The sequence below is a fragment of the Nycticebus coucang genome, chromosome 21 (assembly GCF_027406575.1).
Source record: "Nycticebus coucang isolate mNycCou1 chromosome 21, mNycCou1.pri, whole genome shotgun sequence".
NCBI classification, from domain to species: domain Eukaryota; kingdom Metazoa; phylum Chordata; class Mammalia; order Primates; family Lorisidae; genus Nycticebus; species Nycticebus coucang.
Window position 1 is genome coordinate 65,925,263 of NC_069800.1, and position 27,999 is coordinate 65,953,261.

The window sequence follows — 27,999 nt, forward strand, 5'->3', positions numbered from 1 at the left end:
ACCTCCAACTCCCGGGCCCAAGTGATTCTCTTGCCTCAGCCTCCCGAGTAGCTGGGACTACAGGCGCCCGCCACAACGCCCAGCTATTTTTTGGTTGTTCTGCAGAATTTTTAGTCACTTTTTTTTGAGACAGTCTCACTGTCACTCAGGCTAGAGTACATTGGTGTCAGTCACCCTAGCCTCATAATTAAAACTCCTTGGCTCAAGAGATCTTCCTGCCTCAGCCCTCCTAAGTAGCTGGGACAACAGGTGCCAGCTACCACACCTGGCTAGGTTTTCTCTGAGATAGGGTCTTGTTCTTGCTCAGGCTGGTTGAACTCCTAAGCTCAAGGGATCCTCCTTACACGGGCCTCTCAAGAGTGCTGGAGTCACAAGCATGAGCCAGGTGCCCGATCTTAAGTCAAAGACTTAAACTTACTGCTACTTGTTCTTGTGTCCTTCACATCATACCTTAATTGTGGGACCTGAACATCTTAAGAAAATGGACATTCTGTCTGTAATCCCACACAGAAACTGGAGTCTCCTGAATGCAGATTCCTCTGTAGCAACAAAAGCAGTTCTGACCCGAGGGGGAATGCCCAACTCAAATCATACTTAGACTAGAGCCTGGCCACAAGGAACAGTGGGAAAAGCTCACAGAAAACTTAGAGAAAATAAGCAGGAAAGATCCCACTTTCTAAGGAACTGTAGTGATTAACCTAAAGATATACATCCTCTTAAAAAGGTTAAAAAATATGCAAGTTTATTGTAGGACACTCAGACATTATGAATAAATGATGAATGCAATGGAAATGCCTACACAATTGAGACTCAACCATGATTTGAATTTAAAAATTATTATAGGCAAGGAAATCTGATTCATCATGATGCTTTCTTTTGTTTCTTCTTTTCGTTTTCTTCTTTCTCTTTTTCAATTTCAGCAACATATTTCTCAATTTCTTCAGGATTTAAAATCTGCCAAAAAAAAAAAAAAATGTTTACAGTTAATCACAAGCCACACAGAGTGCCAGGGCGCCAACTTTCCTTGGGTGAGGGCCAGTGGAGTTTATGGTGCAGCCCCTTGGAGCCTGTGGGGGAGCCCAGCAGTGTGTGCTCAACCAGGCTAGAGTTAAGAGCTCAGCCAAGCTCCAGGTGCTGGCAGCTTTTCCTGTCCAAGACAAGTGAGTGGCATCTCTAACCAGAAAGGAAAACAGGAATTACTCCTTCTAGACATCTGTGGGAAGCCTTGGAAAGACCCTTTCCTAATGTTAAGACACAGAATGGCTCTCTGACATTTCCTTCTGAACTGGCCTTATGTGGCCCTGAGCATGGAAAGACTTCCATGGGTAAAAACAGCAGACAAACTGGGCGATTACCTTGAGAGGCTGATCTCTCCTCATGACAGCAAGTTCTATGTTTTTGCCACCTGACTGAACCACCTTGATGGAAAAGATGAGAGAAGCATTAGACACCTCTATCCACGTTAGCACCTCATTTAAGGTGTGTACCCAAACCTGGCATTGCGGGGGTGGGGTGGGGTCCAGCATGCAAAGCCTTTGTCCTAAATGCAGTCTTACTTGTCTGACCCCTCAGACTCCTGCTTGGTGTTTGTGCTCTTAACTCTCCCCTCCACTACCATGACCTGATGCCTGCATTCCTGCTGACCTGGCTGTCCCCACTCTGCCTCTTTGGCTTCACTGGCCAGCACTTGCAAGGTCTTAAGGCCTGAGACCTCACAACCCGAACCAATATTCTCAAGTTTTTTCCTCCATTTCCTGGCCCAAGCCTCTGGAAGGCTGAGTGATGGCTATAGTAGAAGAGACTCCATGGATGCAAGGTCAAGTTCACCACCTGCTGCCTCTGGTTCTCAACCCGTGTGTCCTCAGACAAGCCTCAACCACCCCTATTCTATAAAGGACCTTCATATGTCAGCAACAAATCACAGCAAACCACCCACTGGATGGGCCTGGCACACGCTAACTCCAATGTCAGGCATTACCAGTGTGCCCACCTTCCCTGTCACCCACCCACAGTCACCAGCATGGTGTGGTATCTTTGCCCCTACCCAGACTTCAGATGCAAACTTACCTCCAGGAGGGCTTTGATCACCAGCTTGATGGTCAGGTCGTCTGTTTCGATGGCGTCATCGGTGTAGTGCTTTTCTAGGAACTCACGCACAGACTTGGCACCCCGGCCTATGGCATTGGCCTGAACAGACAGGTGTGTGCTCATGTGGCTGGAGCCCAACCCAGAGACAGCCTCTGCTTACCTCCCTGTTCTCCAGTAGGCTGTGGCCAGATGTGCTAGCTGATAGCCCAGCCCTGCCCCTCACAAATTCCTTTGCAAAGAGGTATTTGGAGATGGTGCTGATTCTTACTAGAACAAAACTGTACTTTCTGTCTTGATGCCCATAGCACAGTGGTTACAGTGCTGGCCACATGCACCAAGGGTGGTGGGTTTGAACCCAGCCCAGGCCAGCTAAACAATGACAACTGCAGCGAAAAATAGCCTGGCAATAAAATAAATAAATAAAATTGGGGAAAAAAAACAGCCTAGTGTTGGGGCAGGAGCCTGTAGTCCCCGCTACTTGGGAGGCTGAGGCAAGAGAATTGCTTAAGCTCAAGAGTTTGAGGTTGCTGTGAGCTGTAATGCCACAGCACTTTACTGAGGGCGACATAGACTATCTCAAAAAAAAAAAAAAAAACCAAAAAATACTTTCCATCTCACCATCAAGACCCATGTGAAATTTTGGTTTGTATTTTTACACTTTGCTGCCTTTTGATTTTTTTCTCTCAAACAGCAATGTTCTGTATTGGTTTTTGCTCCACTATGATACATGTCTAGGCTGTACAAGTGGGACCATGTTAACTTGGGCTGTCACTTGGTTACTGATCCAGGCTACATACAGCAAGGGGCCCGGTACCTCCCCCAACTGCCTCCAAAGCCTCTTTTCCTGGCAAGACTCCCCAAAGCCCCTGTTTTGTAATGACTCACCTTCCAGGCATGGTATGTGCCCGATGGATCAGTCTGATAGAGTCTGGGGGTGCCATCAAAGTCGAAACCCACAATGAGGGCTGAAATGCCAAATGGCCTGCGCCCATTGCTCTGTGTGTAACGCTGGCAGAAAGAGGGATACATAAGTGCCACTGACCGTGAGAAAATACATGTGATGGCAGTGCCTGTGGCTCAGTGGGTAGGGCACCGACCCCATATACCAAGGATGGCGGGTTCAAACCCGGCCCCAGCCAAACTGCAACAGAAAATAGCCTGGCATTGTGGTGGGCGCCTGTAGTCCCAGCTACTCGGGGGCTGAGGCAAGAGAATCACCTAAACCCAAGAGCTAGAGGTTGCTGTGAGCTGTGACACGACAGAACTCTACTGAAGGCGACAAAAGTGTGAAACTCTGTCTCTATAAATAAATATAAAACAAAAATTATATATATATGTATAAAAGAAAATACATGTGATGAAATGACTGCACATAGGGAAGATGTGAAAATATTTTAGATCACTAAGCCCACTCAAGTGATTAGCAAGTCAAATGGAAAACACAATCAGCCAACAGCTTTCAACATCCTCTCCTTTCTGTACCTTCACTTCTATAAGCCTCGCCTCAAATTGTACCATGGAGCACGACTCAGGCCCCTGGGAATGTGACAGGCAGACACGCATTCTGGATGCACATTGGTTTTAAAGATTAATGGCACTTCACCATGGAATGGGGGTGGCTGTTAGCATCCGCCCAACTGTTTGGTGACTGGACATTTAGAATGACAAAACAAAAACTACCATTTCCTTCCCAACACGAATTCAGACTGGTCTGTATCAGGAAATGAGAACAGAACAGCGCTACTGAAGCTTAATTTGTACAGGATGAAGATAGCTGTGGAACAAATACGGGTTTCTGACTCCACTAAGGTGACAATGCAAACATCCACAAGCAGCATGGCGCTAGGACACTCCCTGACCGACCAGCGACTGTTTCACAGCGATAGCACGTGGCGGGGCAGACACCCACCTGCTTCAGACTGGCAATGTAGCGAGTGATGTACTCCACGGTGACTGGGTCCTCCACAGTCAGCCGGTGGCTCTGGCACTCCACCCGGGCCCTGTTGATGACTATCCTTGCATCGGCAGTGAGGCCTGCAACATGAGCACAGAGGTTCTGCTGTGGCCACGCCTCACAGGCCCCACCAGGACAGCATCAATTTCGGGCAGATTCCAAAATGAGTTCTTTGAAACCTAGCACTGAGATTACTCTGAGTGACAAACAAGGGAGCCAGTCAGCCTCCAGAATTTCTGAAGAAATCAGGAACAGATGCTCCTTGACTTAACAAGGGGCTTACTGGGACATAACCTATTAAGTTCAAAATACCATCAGCTGAAAATGCATTTAATCCTCCTGATAAATCCATATTTTTGACTGCATAAAGTAAAAAAACTATAGGTCAAATAATCCTTAGGTAACATCTGTATATGAAAAATTGTGTGCACCAAACCACATTTAAACACAGGAGCTGAGTCTTCTTGGGAAGCTTGTAAGTCAAGTCAATCCCTCATTTTGCTGACATGAATTGAGACCTTCCTAGGTTGGATTTGCTGAGAGAAGAGCTGGGTGTGACCACACAGTGCTGAGCACACGTTTTGGCCTGGCTCGTGTTCTGAGCTTGCTGCCCTGGCTGCTGCTGGGGAGGACAAGACATGGCACAGGCACCGAGCTGGCTCTAGAAAGCCCACCTTTCTCTAGATCTTAACTGACCAACACAAGAAAATGCCACGGGAAGAGAAACAACAAGTGGCTCGGGAATGTTTCATTCATTTAGCTATTTGTGTTTCAAGGAAACTGCGGTCAGCCCTACTCTTAAAAGTCCAAATCCTTTTTTTTTTATTGTTGGGGATTCATTGAGGGTTAAAGTCCAAATCCTTTTAAGTGATTTTGTTTGTCCAGTTTCCATGTCTCGCAACAGCCCCTCCTCCCAGGTGATCTCCAAAGCTGTGTTGGCTGAGACTAGAGACTAGGTGTTGTCCTGACACATACCTGCAAAGGCCATGCAGACATTGTCATCCAGGGCACAGATCTTACGCACTGTTCTTTCATCCTGCAGTTTGGCCACTGACTTCTTTTCCACACCAAGAACAACAATGTCTCTTCCTCGAACGCCAACCTTCAACAAAGATCCATAAACAACATGAGAAAGTGACATGAAGCCCTATGCCAGGCACAGAGCACTGGAAGCAGATGTGTACCTATGCCCTGGGCATACACTGGGCAGAGCCCTGAGGGCAGGTGTGGTGTGTTCTCCCACGCCCCTTCCTCCTCTTCCACCGGTAACCACTCCTAGAGCCAGCATAGGTCCCAGATGTCCAACCCATTCCATGCCTTTAAAAGGCTAGTATGGGCCAGGCACAGTGCCTCATGCCTATGATCCTAGCACTCTGTGAGGCTGGGTCAGGTAGACTGCTGAGCTCACCAGCCTGAGCTAGCAAGAGTGAGCCTCCCCCCATCTCTACTAAAAATCTCTACAGAAACTAGCTGGGCATGGTGGCAGGCACCTGCGGTACTAGCTACTTGGGAGGATGAGGCAAGAGGACTGCTTTAGCCCGAGAGTTTGAGGTTGCTGTGAGTTATGATGATGCCCACTGCACTCTACCCAGAGACAAAGGAGATTGTGTCCAAATAAAGAAATGGCTGGTTGCATGTCTTAGTTACAACACAGCTAGTAAGTAACCACCAGCATAATCATATGCAAAGACTTGAAGCCTGAGATTTCAGCAGTCAAGTGCAGTACCTCAAGGCCAGTGTTTCTGGAGTCCAGAAGTTAGAAGAAAGCCCATTCGCTCTTTCCGGCTCTGTGGCACACCCAAGTGTACAGCTATAGGGAAGGGCCTGATATGCTACCAGTGGACAACTATATCCATTAACAATGGTTAATGGGGAAGGTCAACAGCTCCATTTATGACTGACCCTGTAGGGAGGGATACAGCCATTAAATACATGGATAGTCACTGGCAGTTAACTTTCTCCAGCCAGAAGGAGAAACAAAAGGAACAATTGTACAGACAGCAGTCCCAGGGCGGCGCCTGTGGCTCAGTCGGTAAGGCGCCGGCCCCATATACGGAGGGTGGCGGGTTCAAACCTGGCCCCGGCCAAACTGCAAAACCAAAAAATAGCTGGGCATTGTGGTGGGTGCCTGTAGTCCCAGCTACTTGGGAGGCTGAGGCAAGAGAATCGCTTAAGCCCAGGAGTTGGAGGTTGCTGTGAGCTGTGTGAGGCCACAGCACTCTACCCGAGGGCCATAAAGTGAGACTCTGTCTCTACAAAAAAAAAGAAAAAACAAAAAAAAGAAAAAACAGACAGCAGTCCCTCTGGCTTTAGAGCAGTGCTTCCCACCCCCAGCAAGACAGCAGCTGGGCCAGCTCCTTGTTTGATGTGGCTGCTGTCCTTAGCACTGTAGGATGCTGGGTAGCACCCCACTTCTACTCCCTAGATGCCAGGAGCACCTCTGCACAGTTTTGGACAATCACATTGCCAGTACCCCTGGGGACACACAAGCACGCCTGGCTGGGAAGCACCATTCTCAGCAGCTTTCTCCTGTGACTCAGGTGACCTTCAAACTGACCCAGAGGGCCCAAAAAAGCTGGATGGGTTCAGGGTAGCCAGCTAGAGCTGGCTAGCATGGGGGTGGCACTGAGAGGTGGGAATATCAGCAACTCCTCTTCCAGTGCTCTTTAGTAAGCTCAGCTAGGTAACCACGTAGATTCTGGGCCTTAATTTCAAAGCACAGATTCAGGAGATGAAAACACTTCAAAATCTACAGAACTGTGTGCTGCTTTCTCTCTGCCCATCCCAACCTCTGAAGTACCAGGTGATAAAGCTACTCTATTATACAGCTTTTCCAATAGAGTAGTAGACAGAGCTCTTGAATCTAAATCTCAAACCACACTGCTACGTTCACTGAGGGAGCCCCAGTCAAAACCAGAAGTACAAACTTGGAAGAGGAGGGACAGGAGTAGTCCATGCTCATCTTACCAGAGCAGAACGCTCCTGCCAGCTGAGCAGTCAGACCCGGAAGCAGCCTGTCATCAGCTCCAGGCCAACCTGGACCTGAGGGACTGCCTTCCCTAGGATGGGAAGAAGTCTCCCCAGCTGGGAGCGTCCGGGTATGTCCCCGGAGTTGCCTGCTTGCTTAAAGAACATTCAAGCCAGTGTAGGCTAGCTCTTCCCCTAGCTTCTGCGTGGGCACAACCCACACTCCCGCAGTCAGGTACTAACTCAGGGCTGCCCATAGGTGACCTGCCAAGATGGCCGTCACCACAGCCACCTGCTCACACGCAGGGAAGCACCCCCACATCCCCCCCCAGTATATGCTAAGAAGGAAGGGAAAACAGGCACTTTGGAGTTGGTTCAAATGCCAAATTCTGTTTTTAAAACACCTGTCAAAAATCACTAGCAAGTATCCACCCAGATCGGGGTAGACCCTTATGTCTGAGAGTAAGCTCATCCTCCGGTGCGTGGCCCGGCCTGTTCCTGCACCCCAGCGGCAGCCCGGCCACCGGCTCACGTTTATGACTTGGGCTCCCTTTCCTATACCGCTAGCAACACTGACGTCGTTACTTCTATGTCGCACTAACGCCATCGTGTTGGTTTCGAAAGGATAATCTGCCAAAAAGCATTCCTACGACAAAGCGACGCCGTCAGCACAGCGACCTACGCGCGGCTCCTCCGCAAGCGCAGCCAGGGCGCTCCGGCCCGGTCTTCTACCCCCCCGGGGGGTCCTCTCGGGCCCTCCAGCTTCCTCGGTCTCCCAACGCCCTCTTCGCGGCCCCCGCCGGCCCTTCCCGGACCCCCAGGCACTCTCCCCAGCGGCGTCCCCAGCACCCCCAGCCTTCTTCCCCAACTTCCCCCGTGGCCTCTCCGGGCTCCCCAGCGCTCTTCTCAGCTTCCTCCAGCGTCTCCGGGGCCCCCAGCCCCACTTCCGCCCGCACCCCTGGCCACGCGCAGGCCCCAGCCCGGCCCGGGCGCCTCACCGCGGTCGAGCCCTTCTTGACGGCCTCCTGTGCGTACTCCACTTGGAAGAGGTGGCCGTCGGGCGAGAAGACGGTGATGGCGCGGTCGTAGCTCATGCCGGCGGAGGCGGCGCGGCCAGACCACGGGAGCTCTCGCTGCCGTGGCGCCTCAAAAGCGCACACTCACGACCGGCGCGCGCCCGCGCTCCCGCCGCCCTGCGCCCTGGCCCGCGCTGCTGGCGTCAGGCGGCGCCGGCGGCGTCAGGGGGCGGTGGGCGGGGCCGGGCGGGCGCGCGCCGGGGCGGGGCCGGGCCGAACCACCCGCGGCCAGCGCGGGGGGGCGGCGAGACGGCGACAGGTGGGGCGCGCCGCGCGGGGCGGCAGCCCCGGGACATCGCGCAGGGCTACAGGGCAGAAAGCCTAGTAAGGCGGGAAGGTGACTCGGCGGGCTCGGGAACGCGGCGGAGCTGGCGGGGCGGGCGAACCCACGGCGCGGCGTCCCCCGCTCTCGCGCCCCCACCCCCCGCGACTGCGGAGAATGAGCCCCTCGGGCCGCGGATCGCAGCCGGAGAGCCCACCCCGGTGATTCCGGGCTGAGCTCTGCGCCGCCAGCATGTCGGTGGCCTTCGCGTCCGCCCGGCCGAGAGGCAAAGGGGAGGTCACGCAGCAAACCATCCAGAAGGTGGGCCGAGGGCCGTGGCGGCTGGGGTGCGGGGGAGCGCGCGCGGGGCCGGGGCGCGGGCAGCCTGCGGGCGCGGGGCGCGAACAAAGCCGAGGCGCAGCCGGGCGGCCGCCAGGAGCGACTGCGGCCCCGCTCCGTCCGGACGCCCACCCACCCCGGCCTTGCCCGGGGGCGCTCCCTGGCGAGCCTGCGCCAGCTTTTTGGGAGCGCCGGGCGCCCTCCGGCAGGGGCGCGCGGCCCGGGCGCACTGGGGATCCGCCGCCTCTCCGAGACCCGGCGCAGGGCGAGGCCGGGCGCGCTCCTCTGCCGGCCTTGACGGCGAAGGCGACCGCGCAGCGGAGCTGGGGGACGCTAGCCTCCTGCGCGCTCCGCGGCGACGGCGGGAACTGGGGCCCGGGAGCCGCGCGGGGTCCGCAGCTGTAGTGCGGTGCTGCGGCTCCGGGGCACAAAGAGGCCGCCCGGGGTGCGGAGTGCCACCCAGCAGCCCGCAGTCCTCACGGAGCGGGCGGTACGCGGGGCGACCTGCTGGTCAGTACGTTGCCCGCCCTCTTCTCTCGGGTCAGATCGGTGTCTGCTGGGACACCCTGGCAAGCATCCTCGCCTGACAAACTTCAGACGCTGTATGGCAGCCTTTGAAGTGTGGCCTAACATGGGTTTGGGGACTCTTTTAAGCAAAGACTTAAATTTTGAAAGTGAGACTTTTCTCCAGAAGACAAATTCAGAAGTTCAGTGGTGGCAGTTCTGTTTGAATCTTCCTGACTTCTTTGATCATACATTGATTTCTTCTCTAAACTCTGATTCTTTCCTCATCCTGATGGGACCCCAGGGATCAGTCGAAGTATTTTTATTCGTCTAAGAGACTTCGCCTGGATAACCCTTATTTCTTAATAACATGCCTGTCTCTTGTGGGAGTTGTCCTGAGTATGTCACCAACTTTGAGACTTCTCTTGCTGTTGCTAGTTTTAGAAATGTTAATTTTTTTTTTTTTTTTTTTTTTTTTGTGGTTTTTGGCTGGGGCTGGCTTTGAACCTGCCACCTCCAGCATATGGGACCGGCGCCCTACTCCTTGAGCCACAGGCGCCACCCAGAAATGTTAACTTTTTTTTTCTTTTTTTTTTTTTTTGAGTCTTACTTTGTCACCCTGGGTAGAGTGCTGTGGTACCCTAGCTCACAGCAGCCTCAAACTCTTGGGCTTTAGCCATCCTCTTGCTTCAGCCTTCCAAGTAGCTGGGACTATAGGTGCCCACCACAATGCCTGGCTGTTTTTTTTTTTGTTTGTTTGTTTGTTTGTTTGTTTTTATTGTTGGGGATTCATTGAGGGTACAATAAGCCAGGTTACACTGATTGCAACTGTTAGGTGAAGTCCCTCTTGCAATCATGTCTTGCCCCCATAAAGTGTGACACACACCAAGGCCCCACCCCCCTCCCTCCGTCCCTCTTTGTGCTTTGCCTGGCTGTTTTTTAGAGACAGGGTCTCGCTGTTTGCTCAGGCTGCTCTCAAACTCCTTAGCTCAAGTAATGTTCCCACCTGGGCCTCCCAGAATGTTAAGATTACAAGAGTGAGCCACTGTGCCCTCCAAAATTTTAACTTTTTGAGACAGTCTTTCTCTGCTATCCAACCTGGAGAGTAGTGGTGTTTTCATAGCTCACAGCAGCTTCACACGCCTGGACTCTTGAGCTCAAGCAGTCCTCCTGCCTCAGCTTGCCAGTGTGCTGGGATCACAGGCCTGAGCCACTGTACCTGAAAATTAATGGTTTTAGCAGAGATTATCTGAGAAGCAAAATAAATAAGATTTAAAAGTATTGCATTTGGGGGCAGCGCAATATACCTACCACCCTGGGTATATGGGACTCAGTGAGTAGGGCCCTGGCCCCATATACCCAGGGTGGTAGGTTCAAACCCCGCCCTGCCAAACTGCAACAAAAAAATAGCCAGGCATTGTGGCAGGTGCCTATAGTCCCAGGTACTCAGGAGGCTGAAGCAAGAGAATCGCCAAAGCCCAAGAGCTGGAGGTTGCTGTGAGCTGTGACGCCACAGCACTCTACCAATGGCAACAAAGTGAGACTCTTGTCTCTTAAAAAAAAAAAATGTTGCATTTCTTTTATAGTTCTGGTGCAGTTTCTCATGTCTGTAATCTTAGCACTCTGGGAGGCTGAGGTGGGTGGATTGCTTGAGCTCAGGAGTTTGAGACCAGCCTGAGCAAGAAAGAGACCCCATCTCTAAAAATAGCTGGGCATTGTGTAGTGCACCTGTAGTCCCAGCTACTCGGGAGGCTAAGGCAAGAGAATTGCTTGAGCCCAAGAGTTTGAGGTTGCTGTGAGCTGTGATGGCCATAGCACTCTACTCAGGGTGGCAAAGTGAGACTCTGTCTCAAAAAAAAGTGTTGCATTTTTATTTACTTAGTAAATACTTAGGTTGTACTTGCTGTACCAGGCACTGTTCTAAGTGCTTTACAAACCTTAACTCATTTCATTCTAAATGGAAATTGCTATCATCCTATTTTATAGCTAAGGAAACTGAGGCACAGGGAGGTTACATGCCCAGCTGGTATGTGGTGGAGTCAGAAGTCGAACCCTGACAGTTGGCTTCAGGCCCTGCTCTGTCCCTTGATCTGGAAACACTTGGCTGGGCGGAGGGTCACACGCTAGGCTCAGCAACACATTGGCAATCTACAGTGTCTCGTGGCACTCTGGTTTAGGGAGCTTACCAGTCACTGTTCCTGAAGCCACCTTTGGCTTCAACATTCACCCACTTACTTGCACTTGGCAGCTACTCTCCAAGCTGCCCACATTCTTCAGGCAGAAATATGCATTGGAGCACTGCCCCAAAGTCACATCAGAAAGAAGGAAATCCCCCTGGGGACTGCCTACCACAGCGGAAAATCGGCCCCTGGACGTTGAAAATGGGTCTTCAGTTTAGGCTGCCAGCTGACTTGACATGGTAGGACCAGCGATTCACATCCCAGCACTGGCGTTTTGACAGTGAATCTATGCTCCCAGGGATCTTGTACTTGGGATATGAGGAGGTTGAGAGGTCTATGTTCTGTACTTCAAAGATAATCCTGTGTCCACAGCATGTACTAGTAGGCTCATCACATGTTTGCTTGGTAGTGAAGACAAAGGGAGTATACAGCTTGTCCCTAGAGCCTGTTGGCTGATAAGATGCTGCCAGGTCAACTCCTACTCAACCTTTAAAGCCCCATTCAAATGTCCCATGGTCATGGTTCCTTCACAGTCGTATGGCCAGTGTAGCACTCTGAGGCATTGCTTGGGTTTTGGAGTTAGCAGGTGGCTGATGCCTAGCCTGGCATAGTCCCCAGGCACAGTTAGTGTTTGGTACCTGCTGTGGCATCGGTGACACTGGTTCTGTCAGTGGAAGCATTTGGGGGCAAGCTGATGTGTCAGTATCCTATGACTGTCCTAACAAATGACCACAACCTGTGTACTTTAAAACAACAGAAATTTATTCTTTCACCTTTTGGGTGGCCAGGAGTCCTAAAGCAAGATGTCAGTAGGGTGGTTTCCTTCTTGAGGTTCTACAAGGGAACATCTGTTCCAGTCTTTTCTCTTAGCTTCTGGTCGATGCCGGTAGCTCTTGGTGTTCTGGGGCTTGTAGGTGCCTCGTTCCAATCTCTGCGTTTTGCTTCATGCCAGATTTCACCCTTATAAAGATGCTAGTCAATGGATTTAGGGCTGAACCTAATCTAGTATGATTTTAACTTATTACATTTGTAATAGCCTATTCCCAACAAGGCCACATCCACGGACAGAGAGTTAGGATGCAGCAGTGGGTGTGTGGGGAAGGGATAGCCCAGAGAGGGCAGCCATGAACCAGAGGTCAGGAGAGTCAGGAAGCTTGGAGGAATTATGGGTGGGCCCGAGTAGGGCCTGACCTGGAGAGGCCCAGCCCTGGTGACCAGGCAGTGTCAGAACCACAGGAGATATGACTGTGCCAGGGCCCCTGAGGTAGGTCTGGGCAGTGTCCTGCATACTCCTGAGGCTGGCAGGCTGGCTGGCTGGAGGAGCAAGCTTGCACTGCTCTCTTCTGTCCAAGGACTGGTGTTCCTGCTGTCCAGTGCTGTGCATCTGACACCACTGGCAGGGTTGGGGTTGCAGTGGTCCCCATAGGCTGCCTGCTCCTGCTTGGGCATGTTGGAGGTGACTCCTGGGTACAGGGGCCTCAGTGGTGTCTAGGCGCCACCTTGCTGCTTGGCGCATAGTACTTGCTCAATAAATGTGTCCTTGTTACTGTTGGCATGGGCTTTCCCTGACCGGAGGAGAGCAGGAATGTTGTCTATATCCCCAGCACCTAGGGACAGAGGGAGGAGGTGGGCCCTGGGGCTGCCTGCTGGGTGGGTCTGGTGTGGCAAGGATGGCTGCTGTGCCCAGGGTTCCAGAGCCAGGAGTGGTCCAGCCAAACCCAGGTGCAGGGAATAGGGCTGTGGGTGAGGGATGGCCTTGGGCAAGGGAGTGCTTCTGGGTAAGGGTGGGCTGTGGAGGAGAGGACATGACCTGGGCAGGCAGTAAGTGCCCTGTACACTCTCAGACCTGGGACTGTCTTAGAGTTTGGTTAGGAAGGTAATTCCACCAGTTATAAAATTAGAGCTGACCCCACAACTGTTGGCTTGGGGACTCTAAGCCTCGAGCTAATTGATAGCTTTTAGGCAGTTGTTACTGAAAGCACTTCCTTGCCCCTCCAAGGGAAGCAAGCATTTTTTTTTTTTTTTTTTGAGACAGAGTCTCTCTGTGTCGCCCTCGGTAGAGTTCCGTGGCATCACAGCTCACAGCAATCTCAAACTCTTGGGCTTACGCGATTCTCTTGCCTCAGCCTCCCAAGTAGCTGGGACTACGGCCACCTGCTACAATGCCCGGCTATTTTTCTGTTGCAGTTGTCATTGTTGCTTAGCTGGCCTGGGCTGTGTTTGAACCCAATGTCTTTTTATCCCCCAGGATGGAGAGGGGGCAATGTCTCCTGGGTTCAGCCCTTGGGAAGGACCCTGTGGAGCTGTAGGGAAGCCCACCTTTGCTGTCTTGTATCAGACAGGGGAGCTGCTCTGTGATGCCCTGGCACCTGACCACTGTAGGGTATGGTGGGGTAAGGGAGGGGCATTATCCAGGAGAGAACAGCCACTGGCAGGCTTCTGTCTCTTCTGCCTAGTAAACCCCAAAGAAGGTGTTCTGCCAGCTTGCTGCCCAGGCCCTAGGAGCCCCTCAGGCCTGGTGAGCAAGGATCCATTTGGATGGCGATGACATGCCCACCTGCTCCTGTTACCCCTCCCCAGCTGTGGCTGTCTTCTGCCCAGAAGCTATGTTTGGAGTATGGAGACAGATGATGCTTACTATCTGGTGGTCCCATTGGTGCTCCTTGTGGTCTAGCCCTCCACCCCCTAGCCTGTTTGCTGGGCCAGTGGGTCAGCCTCTGTGCTCAGAGTCAGAGGGCAGCTTCCCTGGACTCCTTAGGAGGTGATGCTGGCACACAGGATTTTTTCTGCCCTGCTTTTTAGTTTTCCCAGGAGTTGGTAATTTATTTTTCTTTCTCGTCACTGTCCTAAGTTTATTTCCTCAGCTTGGGTATTCTTGAAGATCCATTGTCCTGGGGCTGCTGTCCTTGGGCTTCCTGGAGTCTCCTTCCACCATTTGGCTCCTTTGGCTTGTACTGGGCCTCGGGGTTGCCCCTTTGGAGAAGTGAATCTTCTCGGCGCTTCCTAGAGCAGGTGATATGGGACGTGCACTGGCTCCCCAGTGTTGATGTGTCACCTCATCTGCTCTCCACCCTGCCCCTACATCTATGTCCTATTTTAAGGTGAGCCATTTTAGAACCAGCCATCAACCAGGTGCCCTTCTCTCCCAAACGCTCATGCACAAACTTCCCTATGAGAAGGATGTTAAAATCACAGCACCACATGGTCTGTCAACCTTGCTCTGACTCCCCAGCTGTCCTGGGAATGTCCTTTGTAGGACGTTGCTAAAGACAATGTTAAAATCCTGGGTTACATCTGTTTCATCTCTCTTAGCCGGAACATGGACCCCCTTCCTTGTCTTTCTTGACATTGACATTTGAAGAATACCAGCCAGTTATAGAGCACCCCTCAGTTTGGGCACAGGTGCATCTTTCTGGATTGGGGTGCGAGCGTGGGCTCTCTCTGCCTTCATGCTGGGCCGGTGGCTTGGCTGACTGGATTCTCATTTGGGAGTCTCCCTGGAGTGGGGTCACCACTCCTCCCTCCTGTCCTCGCTGAAACAGGATTCACCTTCCTTCACGTGAAACCCGGCTTTTCTCTCCTGTCGTGTTTAGGTTTTTTCTTTGTCCCCAGTGTTTTTGGCAAGCTGGTCCCCTGGGGTCTCTTCCAATCTGGAACCACGCCTCCAGCTGCGAGGGACGTCGCGCGATCTGTGCTTTCCTCCTGTTTCCTCCCTCCGAGTCCTGCAGGAGCTGCTCGTGGCTCTTCTCACTGCACCATCTTCACTATTTCCTGTCTCTGGCCTTTCTGTTCCACTCTCTAGGAATTTTCCACAACTTCATATTCCAACCCTCTGTTGAGCTTTTTGTTTTGGCCAATTTTTTTTTAATTTCCAAAGCTTTTTTTTCCTCTCTCTCGTTTTTAAATAGCATCCTTTTTTTCATAGGTACAATAAGTTCTCTTTATCTTTCTGAAGATACTAGTAGTAGTATTTTGGGATTTAAAAAAAACTTTTCTTCTTGCATAATCTTTGACTCTGGGTTTTGGCCTCTGTGGCAGGTATCGACTGTGTCTCGTGAGCCACACACAGTGCTGCTCCTGCCGGCCCTGGGGTCAGGGGTCAGGGGTCTCATGCTAGTGCTCATGCTCTGGCCAGGCCTGTGGGCTTCACTTGGAGGTGCTGGCCACTTGCCCTGGAGACCCTGCCATCGCCTGGCCCCCATCTGCTGCTAGCAGGGCCCAGGTGATCCCAGAAAGGTATGGGATCTCAACATCCCCAGCCTTGTGGGGTTTCTCCAAGGGTCTCCCAGTGTGACTCAGCTCCAGCACCGTGGGGCTTGGCTAGTCCTGTTAGCACCGTGCATTTGCTCTTCAGCTTCTAAAATCCTGCTGCCACCTGCTCACGGCCCGTTCTCCTTATCCTTGGTGCCTTTTTCATCCCTTATGGCAGGGTTTGGGGTGCAGGACACATGTCCTGTGCCACCCCTCGCGTGTCCTTTCCTTTTTCTGTGGATATGTTTAACTTAAGGGAGAAGGTGCACGCTGTCCCTTCCTTCGTGCACTGTTTCCTCACGCTTATGACAACTACAGAACCTTTAAATGATGGTTGACATTTAGCTGAGGAGGGGAGGCTGGAAGGGCAGGAAAGGAAGAGCCCTCTGGGGGTGTTTCCCACCTCCTAGTAGCCCAGTGAAGGAGGTGGGGAGCCCCTTCCACCTACCCACAGGTGAGCTCTGGCCGCTCCTGGCTGGCAGCGCCCCCTGGCGGCCCCATCTGAGGACTTCACTGAGCTTGGACAACTTGTCCTGATGGGGAGTGGAGAGTCGGAAGTTGTAACTTTTAAAAAACAAAGCAAGCCAACCCTGACGTGGACACAGGATGCAAGAGGAAGCTGAGCTGAGGGCCCCTCACTTGGGCTCTGTCCTGTGGGGGCTTGGGCAGGCTGGCTGTGCCTCGGATGTCCACCTGTGGTTGGGTGTGAGTTAGAGGGGCCTGTGTTGCAGGGTGGAGAGAAGGATGGGTGGCCCCAGGGTCCGGTGGCCTTGCTCTCAGGGCTCCACCTGCTCAGGAGCCTATAGAGCTCCCACCCGCCAGTGACCTCCTGGGGCTGAGATGACCACACGTCTGGGAGAGACAGAGGCACCTGGTTTTTCCTTGGGTGAGAATGTATGCATACTGGCAGAAGCCCCAGGCGCAGTGGGTGGTAGGCTCAGACTGCCCCTTCCTCCAGGCAGAGGAGGCTGGTTGCAGTGCCCTTGTGCTTGGCTGCCATCCTGAGGGCTGGCTGAAGCCCCAGGCCTGCTGCGCTCCTCACAGAGGGCCCTCTTCTTGGTCCCCTCCTGCTAATCCTCCTGGGCCACACTAGCCCCAGTGGCTCCCTATGGAAGAGGCAGTTCCTCTGGGCCCTGCCTCCTCACAAGCTCTCTGTGGCTCTCCACTGCCCTTGGGCTGCTATCTGCCCCACTTACCCTGCACCACCAGCCCAGCCCAGCTGGTCCTAAAGCAGAGCAGGCAGCCCCAGTGGGGGTCTGAAGATACAGCACTGTGCCATATTCTCCAGGATGCTCAGAGTATGCGGAGGCCCTCAAGAAAGAAACCCTGCACCGCCCTGCCGGCAGGGGGCTGTGCAGACACCAAGGCTCAAGTCCCCCCCAGAGGCAGGCCTGAGCTCTGCATTTCCGAGGGTTTCTGGGGGCACTGGTGCTGCCAAGAGAGGGCTGCAGCCAGAGCAGGGTGTGTCTGGCAGTGCCTGCTCCTGGGACCCTGTGTACTGCCTGGGACCCTGGCACTGCCAGGCATGTGGGCCTGACTATTCACCTGTCACTCAGGACATGGTCTCAACATCTGGGCTTTAAGTCATGACCCTGCATGCAGCACATCTGTGCACTGTATGTAGAACAGACCACAAGTTCCCACAGCCCTGCTGCCTGTCCCACACCACTGCAAGAGGATCCGTGTTCTGCCCTGTTTCATTTTGGGTGTGGCTGGTGGGGACCCACTGTGGGTGGGGCTTCAGGTCACCAGGTCTAGGTCACACTCAGTCCCTCCCTGCCCTGGGCCTGTGCTTGGGCTGCTCTTCCGCCAGTGATGCCATCCTAGCCCTCACCGGCCTTGCCCTTCCCCACCCGGGCCAGGGTGTTCATGACCCCTTTGGGGGATCTCGTGCTCTGCAAGGATGAGAGCTGCCCTGGGGATTGCCTGGCACCCCTGCCTGACCCTGTGTGGTTAGGATTTGAGGGTCTGTCATACCCTCCCAAATGTGGGGTGCTCCAGGGTGCCCCAGGGGCCTGTCATCCACCTCTCGGCTGACTCTTGCTAAATGGATGCCTCATAATTAAGGGTCCTAGAAGTGGGAGGGTCCTGTGAGCTTGGGCTGTGTGGGGTGTGGTGGGGGCTGAATCTCTGTTTTCCATCTGGGGGGTAAGATACCCAGGGAACCTGCCCCTGGGGTTTGGGGAGGTTGACCCTGGCCCAGGAGTTTAAGTACTTAGCACAGGGATGTAGTGAAGTTTGGTCCATGTGGCCAAGGTTATGCACAGTGATGACAAGTTGATCATCCCAACTCCAGAAATCCAAAATGTTTTGAGCAGCAACATGACATTTGGAAAAATGCTCATTGGAGCCTTTAGATTTTGCAATTTTGGGTTAGGGATGCTAACCTGCTGGTAAGTGTAATGCAACTACTCCAAAATCCAGAAAAACCTGAAACCTAACATGTTTGGGGTGAGTGTTCCTCAGCTTGTGTAAAATGTAGATGTGTGATGCATATCCTTACCCCGTGGTCTCTGCCCCCAGATGCTGGATGAGAACCACCACCTGATCCAGTGCATCCTGGAATACCAGAGCAAGGGCAAGACGGCTGAGTGCACCCAGTGAGTCTGCGGCGCCAACCTGACCCTGACCTTGACCCTAACCTTGCCCACACCTGGCTCTGGGAGGGGATCCTGGAGGGTAGGGGGGTGTATCTGTTGGAGAACTGAGGGCAGGTATTCTCTGAGTGGCCCCCAGGGAGGCCCCTTTGCCCCTTGTCCCTCCCCCAGAGAGATGGGAGGCAGGGGGTTCAGGGGTGGAGGGAGGGAGCAGTGCTAGGAGGCCTAGGCTGGCTGCCACAGACAACTCCACGGCCAATAGTGGACTCCCGTGGACTCTCGGGGCAGCAGACTTTCTCCAGCTGGGACCTCCTGTGCCCTGGGGCCTGTGGCAGGGTGGGATGTGTGAGGGGCCTAGGCCCCCCGGGGCATTCCTGTGAATCTCATTTCCCTCCAGGGCTTTCCAGGTTGCTGGTGCTGTGGAGTTTGCCCACTGCCTGGCTCCCCTAGCTGGGGAATATGTCCCTGGCCTCCCTCTCTTGTCACCTCAAGGCCCCAGGTTCCTTGTGTGTGGCCTCTCCTCCCACTGGCCACCACCTCAGGGCTTCTCAGGACTTTTGTCCCAGGTGGGACCTGTCAGGACTCAGGCTGGGTCTGCCCCGCCTAGACCCAGCACCGTGCCACCTGCCTGTGTTTCCAGCCAGGCAGTCATGCCCATCTCTGGTTGTGGACTGGGACCAATGTCCTGATGGATATGGCTGAGCATCTAGGTGGTCTTGGTCACACTTTTCCTCTGCTTTGGGTCAGCTTACAGACTCAGCAGCCCTGCACTGCCTCACACACTCCTCTTGGCTGCAGGTACCAGCAGATCCTGCACCGAAACCTGGTGTACCTGGCTACCATTGCAGATTCCAACCAGAACATGCAGTCACTGCTCCCAGCTGTGAGTGCCACATGGGGTGGAGTGGGGGTCCCTTTATGTTTTCTCTGTCACTTCTGCATTCTGTGACCCACGGTGGGCTTAGGGTGGTGGAAACTGAGAGGGCAGTGGGCACACAGCAGGTTCACAGGAAACAGGGAGCCAGCTATGCACAAGCCCTGGGGCATGACGGAGGCATAGCCCAGGTCGGGCTGGGAGGAGCTGCGGAGGTATGGACGCGGTCAGGCCCACTGGGAGGGGCTGGCAGGTGCATCCTGGGGGCTGCTGTTATTCCAGGAGGCAGGGGTAAGGTTGGTGCTCATTTCTGTCCCGGTATTTACACAGACCATTTGTTACAGCATCTCCCTCTCGGCTGAAACCTCTGGGCCAGGTGATCTTGATCATCTATAGACTGTGCCCAAGCTGTTGGTTGTAGATTTTTACTGGGTGGCCCTGAAGTGTAGCAGCAGATCTCACGTGCCGCCTCCTTCCCAGAGCAGCTCGTGGTGGTTCTTATGCATTAACCATCCTCCCTGAAGCCTTTTTGTCGCCTACAGCCACCCACCCAGAACATGTCCCTGGGCCCCGGAGCGCTGACGCAGAGTGGTTCCAGCCAGGGCCTGCACTCCCAGGGCAGCCTGAGTGATGCCATCAGTACTGGCCTGCCCCCGTCCTCCCTCATGCAGGGCCAGATCGGCAATGGTGAGCGTGTGGGGTCACCGTGGCTGCCCATGGGTGGGCAGGACCCTCTGCCTATCCCGGCCGCAGATCGGCTGCTGCACCCAGGGGCACCCTGTAGCTTGGTGAGCAGATGGGATAAAGACCTCTCCTAGCCTTCTTTGACACTGGGCCCCAGTTCTGCAAATGCAGAATGCGAGTTCCAGGGGGGACGTTCTAATTAGAATGAATGCTGTAGTTTTGGGACTGAGAACTGAAGAGCAGTGAGCAGGGATAGCACAGCAGAGCATTGACCTCACTGCTCACATCTTGCTCCGTGAGCGGGTTTGCGTCTTTCCTCAGTAATGACTCATTATTCCTGGTGTCACTGCCCTGCTTTAGCCTCCCTCCTTAAAATCAAAAGGAAACGTGGGGTGTTCTCATGTCAGAGTTGGTGACCTGCCCTCCAGCGCTGACATCCTCTCTTGTATCCATTCTGGCAGGTCCAAACCATGTATCCATGCAGCAGACAGCGCAGAGCACGCTGCCCACCACTTCTATGAGCATGTCGGGCAGTGGCCATGGCTCTGGGCCTGGCTACAGCCATTCGGGACCTGCTTCTCAGAGTGTCCCCATGCAGGGCCAAGGCGCCATCGGCAGTTATGTGTCCCGGACCAATATCAACATGCCGTCCAACCCAGGTACCTGCTGTGTCCCTGCCCAACTCTGGGGAGTGCTGGGCTGTCTCCGAGGCCCTTCAAAGTACATGCAGGTCCTACGTGTGCTTCCTGGGGGGCTGCCCTCCTGTCAGGTGCTGGGGCGGAGCAGAGGATGAATTGGTGCTAGCTGCCCCACCTTAGAGTTTCCAGGGAGGCAGGGTGGGGGGTGGTGGTGCACAGCAGCTCCAGCCCTGGCTTTGAGCGCTCACAGAGCCTCTGGAAGGGGCTGGAAAGAGAACAGTGGCTTACAGAGGGGCAGTCGTCCAGAGGCACTGCAGTGGACAGGATGGAGGGCCACATGCCAGCCCAGAGGACCAGGACTTCCTCCAGGGCAGTGGGAGCCCTTCGCGCTGGGGAATCCCCTGTGAGGGCCACAGCCATCCTGCTATTGAGCTCTTGGGAAGCAGCAGGTCCCAGCTGCACTGCCCATCAGTGTCAGACACGCCAGATTCCGGTGGTGGAGGACAAAAGCAAGGCTGTGAAGCGCCTCTTCAAGGTCTCTTTATAATGACTGTATGTCGAAGATTTATTTTGGATACATTGACTCAAATAAAATGTGTGATTAAAATTGATCTCAGTTGTTTCCTTTTACACTCTCTGTGGTTCCTAGAAAGTAAGAGGCAGGGCTCATGCTGCTCCCCCTGGACAGCACAGGGTCCTGAGCAGGTGTTTTGTGCGGACAGGCCAAGAGGCAGGGAAGGGGCTGGAGCGTCTCCAAGATGGCAAAGGCCAGCTCTCAGGATGGGGAGACAGGACTCGCGTGGTGGAGCTCAGGGTATTGATGGCATGTGTGGCAGGTGGGCCTGGAGCGGTGTTTCTGTTTTCCATGGAAGGCCCCGGGTCTTCCTGCCCGTAGCTCTTTCTGTTGTTTCTTGAGCACCAGCATACTTCACTTGGTACAGGTGGCTGGAGTCTTGCCGTGTCCCTGGGCATCCGGGTAGGGGCTGTAGGAAGTTTGACTTGGAGTAAGGGCTGACGTTCTCATGGGGGAACCACAGGGAAACAGTAAAGATCATCCTGAGAGAATTTGAGGGTGGGCAGGGCCCTGCTGCCTGGAGCATCCTGGGTGACTGGAACCTCTGTCTTGTCTCGCAGTGTCCATGATGCATCAACAGGCGGCCACACCCCACTACAACTCAGCACAGGGAGGGAGCCAGCACTACCCAGGCCAGACGTCCATCGCCATGATGGGCCAGGGTGGCCAGGGGAGCAGCATGATGGGGCAGCGGCCCATGGCACCCTACCGGCCCTCCCAGCAAGGTAACCCCAGCGAGCACCAGGCAAGGGCTTGCGTGTCTGTCTGTGTTGAGTGGGGTGCTTCGTGTTGGATGAGGGTGCAGGGGCCCCGGGGGTGTAGGCACTGCCATGAGTCTGTGCTGTGCCCACCAGGCTGCTGTGTGGGCCAGGTTGGATCTGCTGTCCACAGGGAGCCCGAGTTGGGCTGCAGGATCAGCTTGGGGGTGGGCGTGGCCAGATGTTGTTAATAGGTGCAAAGTCCAGAGTATTCGGGACTGGGGATTGGAGAAAATGAGGATGGGGGTTGAGGTGGTGCTGTGCCCTTGCATGGCACCATGGGGTATTGTCTGTATGGGACTGGGAGTCTCACCAGTGGGGGAGCACCTGGAGCCCAGCCCTGAACACAGTGTCTCCCCTGCACGCCCCACCCTCCCCCCTGCAGCCTCATCCCAGCAGTACCTGGGCCAGGAAGAATACTACGGCGAGCAGTATGGCCACAGCCAGGGTGCCGCAGAGCCCATGGGCCAGCAGTACTACCCGGATGGTGAGTGGCTGGATGCGGGGTCTGACCTCTGCTGGGCATGCTTGAGGGGATGAGGGCTGGTCTGGCACTCTGTACTCGAGTGGGGACATGCACCCCCCAGTGTAGATGGGTGTAAATGTTTAAAAGGTGGTGGCCTTGCCCCCACTGCCTCCTGGCCGCCCCCATTGTCTCTGCAGATTGTTTTCCTTTTGTCACTTCACAGTCGTCTTTACTGTCCCAGGATTTGTGGAGGCAGCATTTAACGTAGTCTTAAGGGTGGGTTGATTTCAGGAGGCAAAGACATCTAGGCAGGCGCCGGCCTTGGCTAAGGTGTGAGACAGGAGTGCACAGCCAGGCCTGGAAGTAGTGGTAGGGGACTGCCGCAGGACACATGGGCATGTGTTCCATGCCACCTGGGGGTCGTGCACAGCAAAGGTCTCGTGTTGGTCGCCAGTTGGCAGGGTGGAGGAAGGGCAGGGTGTTACTGGTATAGTCACTGAGCCTCCCAGTGGCCTGATGACAGCCCTGAGTCTGGGACTTGATGTCTGCATGTTAGTGCCGGAGTTGAGGCTGGGAGGGGGCCTGAGCAGTCTGTAGGGATGTGAGTCGTGCCCAGCTCTGAGCCTCACCTTTCCTGGAACTTGGGTGTCCCCCAGGGCCTGTGTGGTGAGGGCCTCGATGACCATAGCCCATGTCCATCTCTGACAGGCCATAGCGATTACGCCTACCAGCAGTCATCCTACACGGAGCAGAGCTACGAGCGGTCATTTGAAGAGTCCACACAGCACTACTACGAGGGCGGTAAGGAGCGCCAGGGCTGTGCCCTGCTCGTGTGTGAGTGCCATGCTGCAGAGCTAGGGCTCCTAACTCTTAGGAGTGAGCGGTGCCTGCACAAATCAGGGAGCAGACCCAAATGTAGAACAGGTGGCAGCCGTGGGAGCTGGGACATGGTTGTGGTTGGAGCCCTGCTCGCCTTGCATGTGTTCATGAAGCCGGAAGGGGTTCAGGGGGCCATGCTGGGGCGGGGGTCAAATGCTGCTGAGGTCTGCTGCGGCTTGGGCCTGTACACTGCCCTCAGCCTTCTCTGGGTCAGGGCTGTTAGCAGTTCCAGACCAGTCGCTTGATGGGGACTGAGGCCTCAGGAAAGCCCTCCTGGGCCAGGCATGATGGCATGTGTTGGCTGCAGTGGGTATGGCCCTGCATTTGTGCCTGCTGCCCGGGTGGAACACATCCTTGGCAGGGCAGGTGTTGGGGCTGCCTGTGGGCAGGGCAGCCATGTGCTCCTGGGCCACTACCTGAGCAGAGTGCCTGGTTTGTGCCACTCGGCCATCCGTGGTGTAAATATGCCCACCCTGGCTCCCTGGGAGCATCCCGTGGAGCATCCCAGAATGTGGTGATGGGAAGAAGTGGGCGCGGCGGGCTCCTGAGCAGGTGGCAGCCAGTCCTGGCCCCTGTGTGATAAGGGCAGCCCCAAAGAAGAGCAGAGCAGCAACTCACAGGAGCAACTCCAGGTCGCCTGGAGGGGAAGGCAGCCAGCAGTGCCTGGGGAGAGGGGCTTGTGTCTGCCGACTGTGAGGGAGGGCAGCCATGGCCAGGGCCGCCACACTACCGGGCCCAGTTTTACCTGTAGGAACAGCTGATGAGGTATTACTGGGTATAAAAAGCAGGCAGGCTCTCCATGGCTACCGATTTGCTAGTATGGATAATTTTTAGAGAATTAGATGTGTAATTTTTTTACTTTTTTTTTCCTGTTTAGAGATAGGATCTCACTCTGTCACTTAGGTTAGACTGCGGTGGCATCATTGTAGCTAATAGCAGCCTCCAAATCCTGGTCTCAAGCAATCCTCCTGTGTCAGCCTCCTGAGGAGCTGGGACTATAGGCACCTACTACTGTGCCCCGCTAGTTTTTAAATTTGTTGTAAAGATAAGGTTTTGCTATGTTGTCCAGGCTGGTCTTGAATTCCTGGCCTTGGGCAGTCCTCCTGCCTCAGCCTCCCAAAGTACCAGGATTATGGGCATGAGTCACTGATCCCAGCCCAAAGTTTTGCTTTTGAATTTAATGGGTCTCAGCCTTCTATAGAGAAGTAACCACCCAAGTGTGTACATGTACCAGAAGATCACACCTACACTGAGAATATACACAATTTTTGTTTATTGTATCTTAGTAAAGCTGGGAGAAAAGTAAAAACACATAAATAAGTAATAAAAGGTTTTAGAAAAAGAGATGAAACCGGCTGGGGCTGGGATTGCAGATGCACAACACCACACCTGGCTGGTTTCTCTGTTTTTGGTCAAGGTGGGTGGGGGAAGATTCTCGTTCTTGCTTAGGTTGGCCCTGATCCTGAGCCTCCCACCTCGGGCCTCTCAGAGTGCTGGGATTACAGACGTGAGCCTTCAGGCCCAGCCCCAAATTTTGTTCTTATCTGTGAGAAAATACCTCTTGATAATCGATCTACTGGACTACCGTTGAGATGAAGTTGTGAGAGTGAAGACACAGGCTGTGAGTGCACAAAACATATAACGTGCCTACAGGGTCTCGGTCTAAAATCTTAAGGCTGAATCCGTCTCCGCCATCCTCAGGCTCTGCTTTCAGACTGGGTTCTGGTGGCATTTGTCTTGTTAATGTCACTTAACAGCCCCTGGCTCAGTTGCCTAGCCACTGTGATGTGTCACTGCCAGAGCCATCAACTGCTGGTATATTCACGGGCTACACTGGTCTCCCTGGCTGTCACAACAAAGGATCACAAACCAGGAATTTATTCTGTCACAGTCTGGAGTCACACATGTCTGGTTTCAGGCATCAGCCTGGTCCGCTCTCCCGGGGGATCAGAAGGAGACTGCTGGCCCCTCACCCTGCTTCCACTGGCCTCGGGCGAGCCTTGGTGTCCTCAGCTTGTAGGAGCATTGTGCCACCATCACAAGCCTGTTCCCTGTGTAGCTCAAATTGCCCTCCTCATACAAGGACCCCAGTCCTTGGAATTGGGCCCACCCTGATCCTATATGCCCTCCTCTTAATTACGTCTGCTAAGGCCCTGTATGCAGATAAGGTCACACCGCTTGCCAGATATTTGGAGTTAGGAAGCTGCACTTTTGTGGGAAACACAGTTCCACTCACAGCACTGGCATTTGTCGTTGTCTTGATTGTAGTATTAGCCATCGTTTTTTTTTTTTTTTGGTTTTCCTTTTGTATCTGTATGAAGTGCAGCACAGTATTGGAATTGCTGTGAGAAAGAGAACACTTTGGAGTCAGGACTCCAGAGTCACTGTGCCTCACGTGGCTGCACACCAGCTGTCTGTGCTGCCTGCCCCTGAGCTCTGTGTCTCCTCCTCCAGGGAACTCCCAGTACAGCCAGCAGCAGGCTGGGTACCAGCAGGGTGCAGCCGCGCAGCAGACGTACCCCCAGCAGCAGTACCCCAGCCAGCAGAGCTACCCGGCACAGCAGCAGGGCTACGGTAAGTGCCACACATGTCCCGATGGCCGTTACAGCAGGGATTCAGTGAGCTCCTCCTTTGCTTTAGTTGTGGATTTTGGAGACATGACAGGCATAGTCCAGAGGGTTGCCAGACACCCAGTGCCCAGCCCATGTGTTCACGGTGTTACTGTGCGGCAGCCGTCAAGGCAGGGAGGAGACCAGGAGGGAGACTTCATTGCTTGTCCGAGAAAAAGTCCCTTCCCATCCTGGGGCCCACCCAGGACCATGTCTCCCTGGGCTCCTCTTGGCCGTGACGGTATCCCACACTTCCCTTGTCCTTCATTTCTAGGGGGACTGCTCGGGGGCTCTGTGGAGTGTCCTCGTCCTGGGCTAGTTCATGTTTTCTGTCAAGGAGAAACCCTATGTCTGCGGTTGGACAGACACAGGCAGGACAGGAGGTCAGCCTGGCCCTGGGGTGCCGACCTTGGCCCCCTGGCGAAGCTGGTGTTTGTCTCCTTAGGCTTCTCTTTCCTCCTTTCTTTCTCTGTTTCGTGGAAGCACGTCCAAAGTCCACACTCCAGATGGGGATTATTTGCACGTATTACTTAGAATTCATTTGTCTCTTCTCACCCCATTTATCTGGTCATCTAGTCACTTGTTTTACTATTTATTGTTGGGGATTAATTTCACATGTTGGGCTGTGACCTGACTCTCCCCATTGTGTAACTCGGTCTCCCAGTTTTGGCTTTGGAGGCTCTGTGACATGGCTATCGTGTCCCTTTGATACACCATCCTGTGGCGTTTTGAGCCGGTCTGTATTTTCTGGTACCACAGTGATTTCCCTGCCCTAGTCCTAGAAACAGACATTTCTCCCAGGAGCCCTGATTCCTTTTCTTGGAGGTGGAGCTAGAAATTGATCTGGGTGCCACATGTCCACCCGTCTGGCAGCAGCCTCCAGAAACTCATTCATTGGCTATTATTTGCCCCACAAGGACCCCTGAAGTGAGAGCAGGATGATGGGCATTGCTCCCCAGGCCCACAAAACAGAGTGGATGGGTGTGGGACTCATTTCCAGCTTTGGTAACAACAGGGAAAAGTCCTGGTGGCCAGAGATGGGCAGGGATGAAGACTCCATCCCTTGGGCCAGGCTGCCAAGCAAGGGTGAAGGTTTCATAGGATCAGGACCCACATGTCTGCCCCTGTGCTCAGGGAATAGGACCTCATCCTTCCAGCGCATTTTCACTGGGACCAGCCACAGCCCTGCCCCAAGCCATGTGCAGCTCTCCTGGCCATCTGACTATTCCCCCGGCCCAGGCCGGAGGGCATGAGGTTTGGTGATGCTGGTCCCAGAGGTGATCTCCCACTGCTGGCCCTGTGGGACGGCTGTACAGACTGTCACCATTTAAAATATATGTAAAAGGTGTCCTATTGGGCATGGTCGGATGAAGAGGTAATTGAACATAAACATACACCTGTTGCCTACGAAGTCTCCCAGCTGGAACCAAGGTTCAGCCCTTCCATGAACCACATGCCCCATGCCTGCCCTGATGCCCTGCTCCCACCTCTGTGGGGAGCAAGTTGAGATATGGGAGTCCCAGCCTATGCCGCACCTTAGAACCACCTGGGGAACACAAAAAATAAGCCTGGGGCTACCCAGAGTGGCTTCCGGGGTGAGCCTCATATGCCAGTTCTGATGCCCATGGGTGGTCCTGCCAAAGGTGTGAAGTACTACTGGGGCTAATTACATAGCATTTCAAAAAGTGGCTTGGCCTTTATCAGTTCCTTCCATAGCCTTCTACTTCGTTTTCATAGAAATGATGTGTCTTTCTCTTTTGCCTGGGCTTTTCCCAGTTCTGGTGACAAATTTACAGCAGCCACCATAACTGCCACCAGGTGGTTCAGGAGCAGCTACTCACTTGATTAAGGGAAGCAGCAAGCCTGAGGGGCTGGGGCGGGGGCTCCAGGGTCTCTCCCGACACAGGTTTATTCAGGGGTGGAGCAGGTGCTGGGTGCTGGGGGATCTGCAAAGGTGGAGGAGCTGGGTTGGTCTCACAGGTCCTGGTGTGTCCCCACAGGGCCTGCCCAGGGAGCACCTGCACAGTACCCCGGCTACCAGCAGGGACAAGGCCAGCAGTACGGAGGCTACCGGGCATCGCAGACAGGACCCTCCGCCCAGCAGCAGCGGCCATATGGCTATGAGCAGGCAAGCTTTCTGGTTGTCCCCAGACGTGCCCACCCTCTGTGTCTGTCAAGACATAGTGAAGATCTCTCTTAATGAGGTGGAACTAACTGGCTTCCAAGGTCCCCCCCCACCCGAATGTTAGTTCTCTGAGCATGTAAGGTTTTTAAAAATTACCTGTATGTGTACGCTCAC

At 54.0% G+C, this 27,999-nt stretch overlaps 2 protein-coding genes across 4 annotated transcripts; one reads left to right on the top strand and one right to left on the bottom strand.

Annotated features, from left to right (window-relative positions):
• Positions 1–728: 728 nt before the first annotated feature.
• Positions 729–8,153, bottom strand: PSMA7 (proteasome 20S subunit alpha 7). Its single transcript, XM_053573448.1, has 7 exons — positions 8,008–8,153; positions 5,018–5,144; positions 3,998–4,122; positions 2,974–3,096; positions 2,068–2,187; positions 1,356–1,418; positions 729–954 (listed from the first exon to the last, which is right to left on the bottom strand). The coding sequence occupies exons 1-7, from the start codon at positions 8,101–8,103 to the stop codon at positions 862–864; spliced, it is 747 nt and encodes a 248-aa protein (XP_053429423.1). The 5' UTR covers positions 8,104–8,153; the 3' UTR covers positions 729–861.
• A 173-nt stretch (positions 8,154–8,326) lies between these two features.
• On the top strand, positions 8,327–27,992 carry SS18L1 (SS18L1 subunit of BAF chromatin remodeling complex). Of its 3 annotated transcripts, none has more exons than XM_053573447.1 (10): positions 8,327–8,414; positions 18,145–18,221; positions 19,017–19,101; positions 19,635–19,779; positions 20,238–20,435; positions 21,549–21,713; positions 22,132–22,233; positions 22,921–23,013; positions 25,546–25,665; positions 27,701–27,992. In XM_053573447.1, exons 2-10 carry the CDS (start codon positions 18,145–18,147, stop codon positions 27,898–27,900), a joined length of 1,185 nt encoding a protein of 394 aa, XP_053429422.1. In that variant the 5' UTR covers positions 8,327–8,414; the 3' UTR covers positions 27,901–27,992. The 3 variants fall into 3 exon arrangements, with proteins under 3 accessions (XP_053429422.1, XP_053429420.1, XP_053429421.1); XM_053573445.1 differs by having other exon boundaries at positions 8,336–8,668; XM_053573446.1 differs by having other exon boundaries at positions 8,336–8,409; positions 27,701–27,979.
• The last annotated feature ends 7 nt before the right edge of the window (positions 27,993–27,999 follow it).

Excerpts from the sequence above, each read along its gene's own strand:
- PSMA7 (XM_053573448.1), bottom strand. The coding sequence starts at position 8,103 with ATGAGCTACGACCGCGCCATCACCGTCTTCTCGCCCGACGGCCACCTC. Across the intron at positions 5,145-8,007 it reads TCAAGAAGGGCTCGACCGCG|GTTGGCGTTCGAGGAAGAGA; the intron begins GTGAGGCGCCCG and ends TCTTTGTTGAAG. Across the intron at positions 3,097-3,997 it reads ACATTGCCAGTCTGAAGCAG|CGTTACACACAGAGCAATGG; the intron begins GTGGGTGTCTGC and ends TCTTTCTGCCAG.
- SS18L1 (XM_053573445.1), top strand. The coding sequence starts at position 8,600 with ATGTCGGTGGCCTTCGCGTCCGCCCGGCCGAGAGGCAAAGGGGAGGTC. Across the intron at positions 18,222-19,016 it reads AAGACGGCTGAGTGCACCCA|GTACCAGCAGATCCTGCACC; the intron begins GTGAGTCTGCGG and ends TCTTGGCTGCAG. Across the intron at positions 19,780-20,237 it reads GCAGGGCCAGATCGGCAATG|GTCCAAACCATGTATCCATG; the intron begins GTGAGCGTGTGG and ends CCATTCTGGCAG.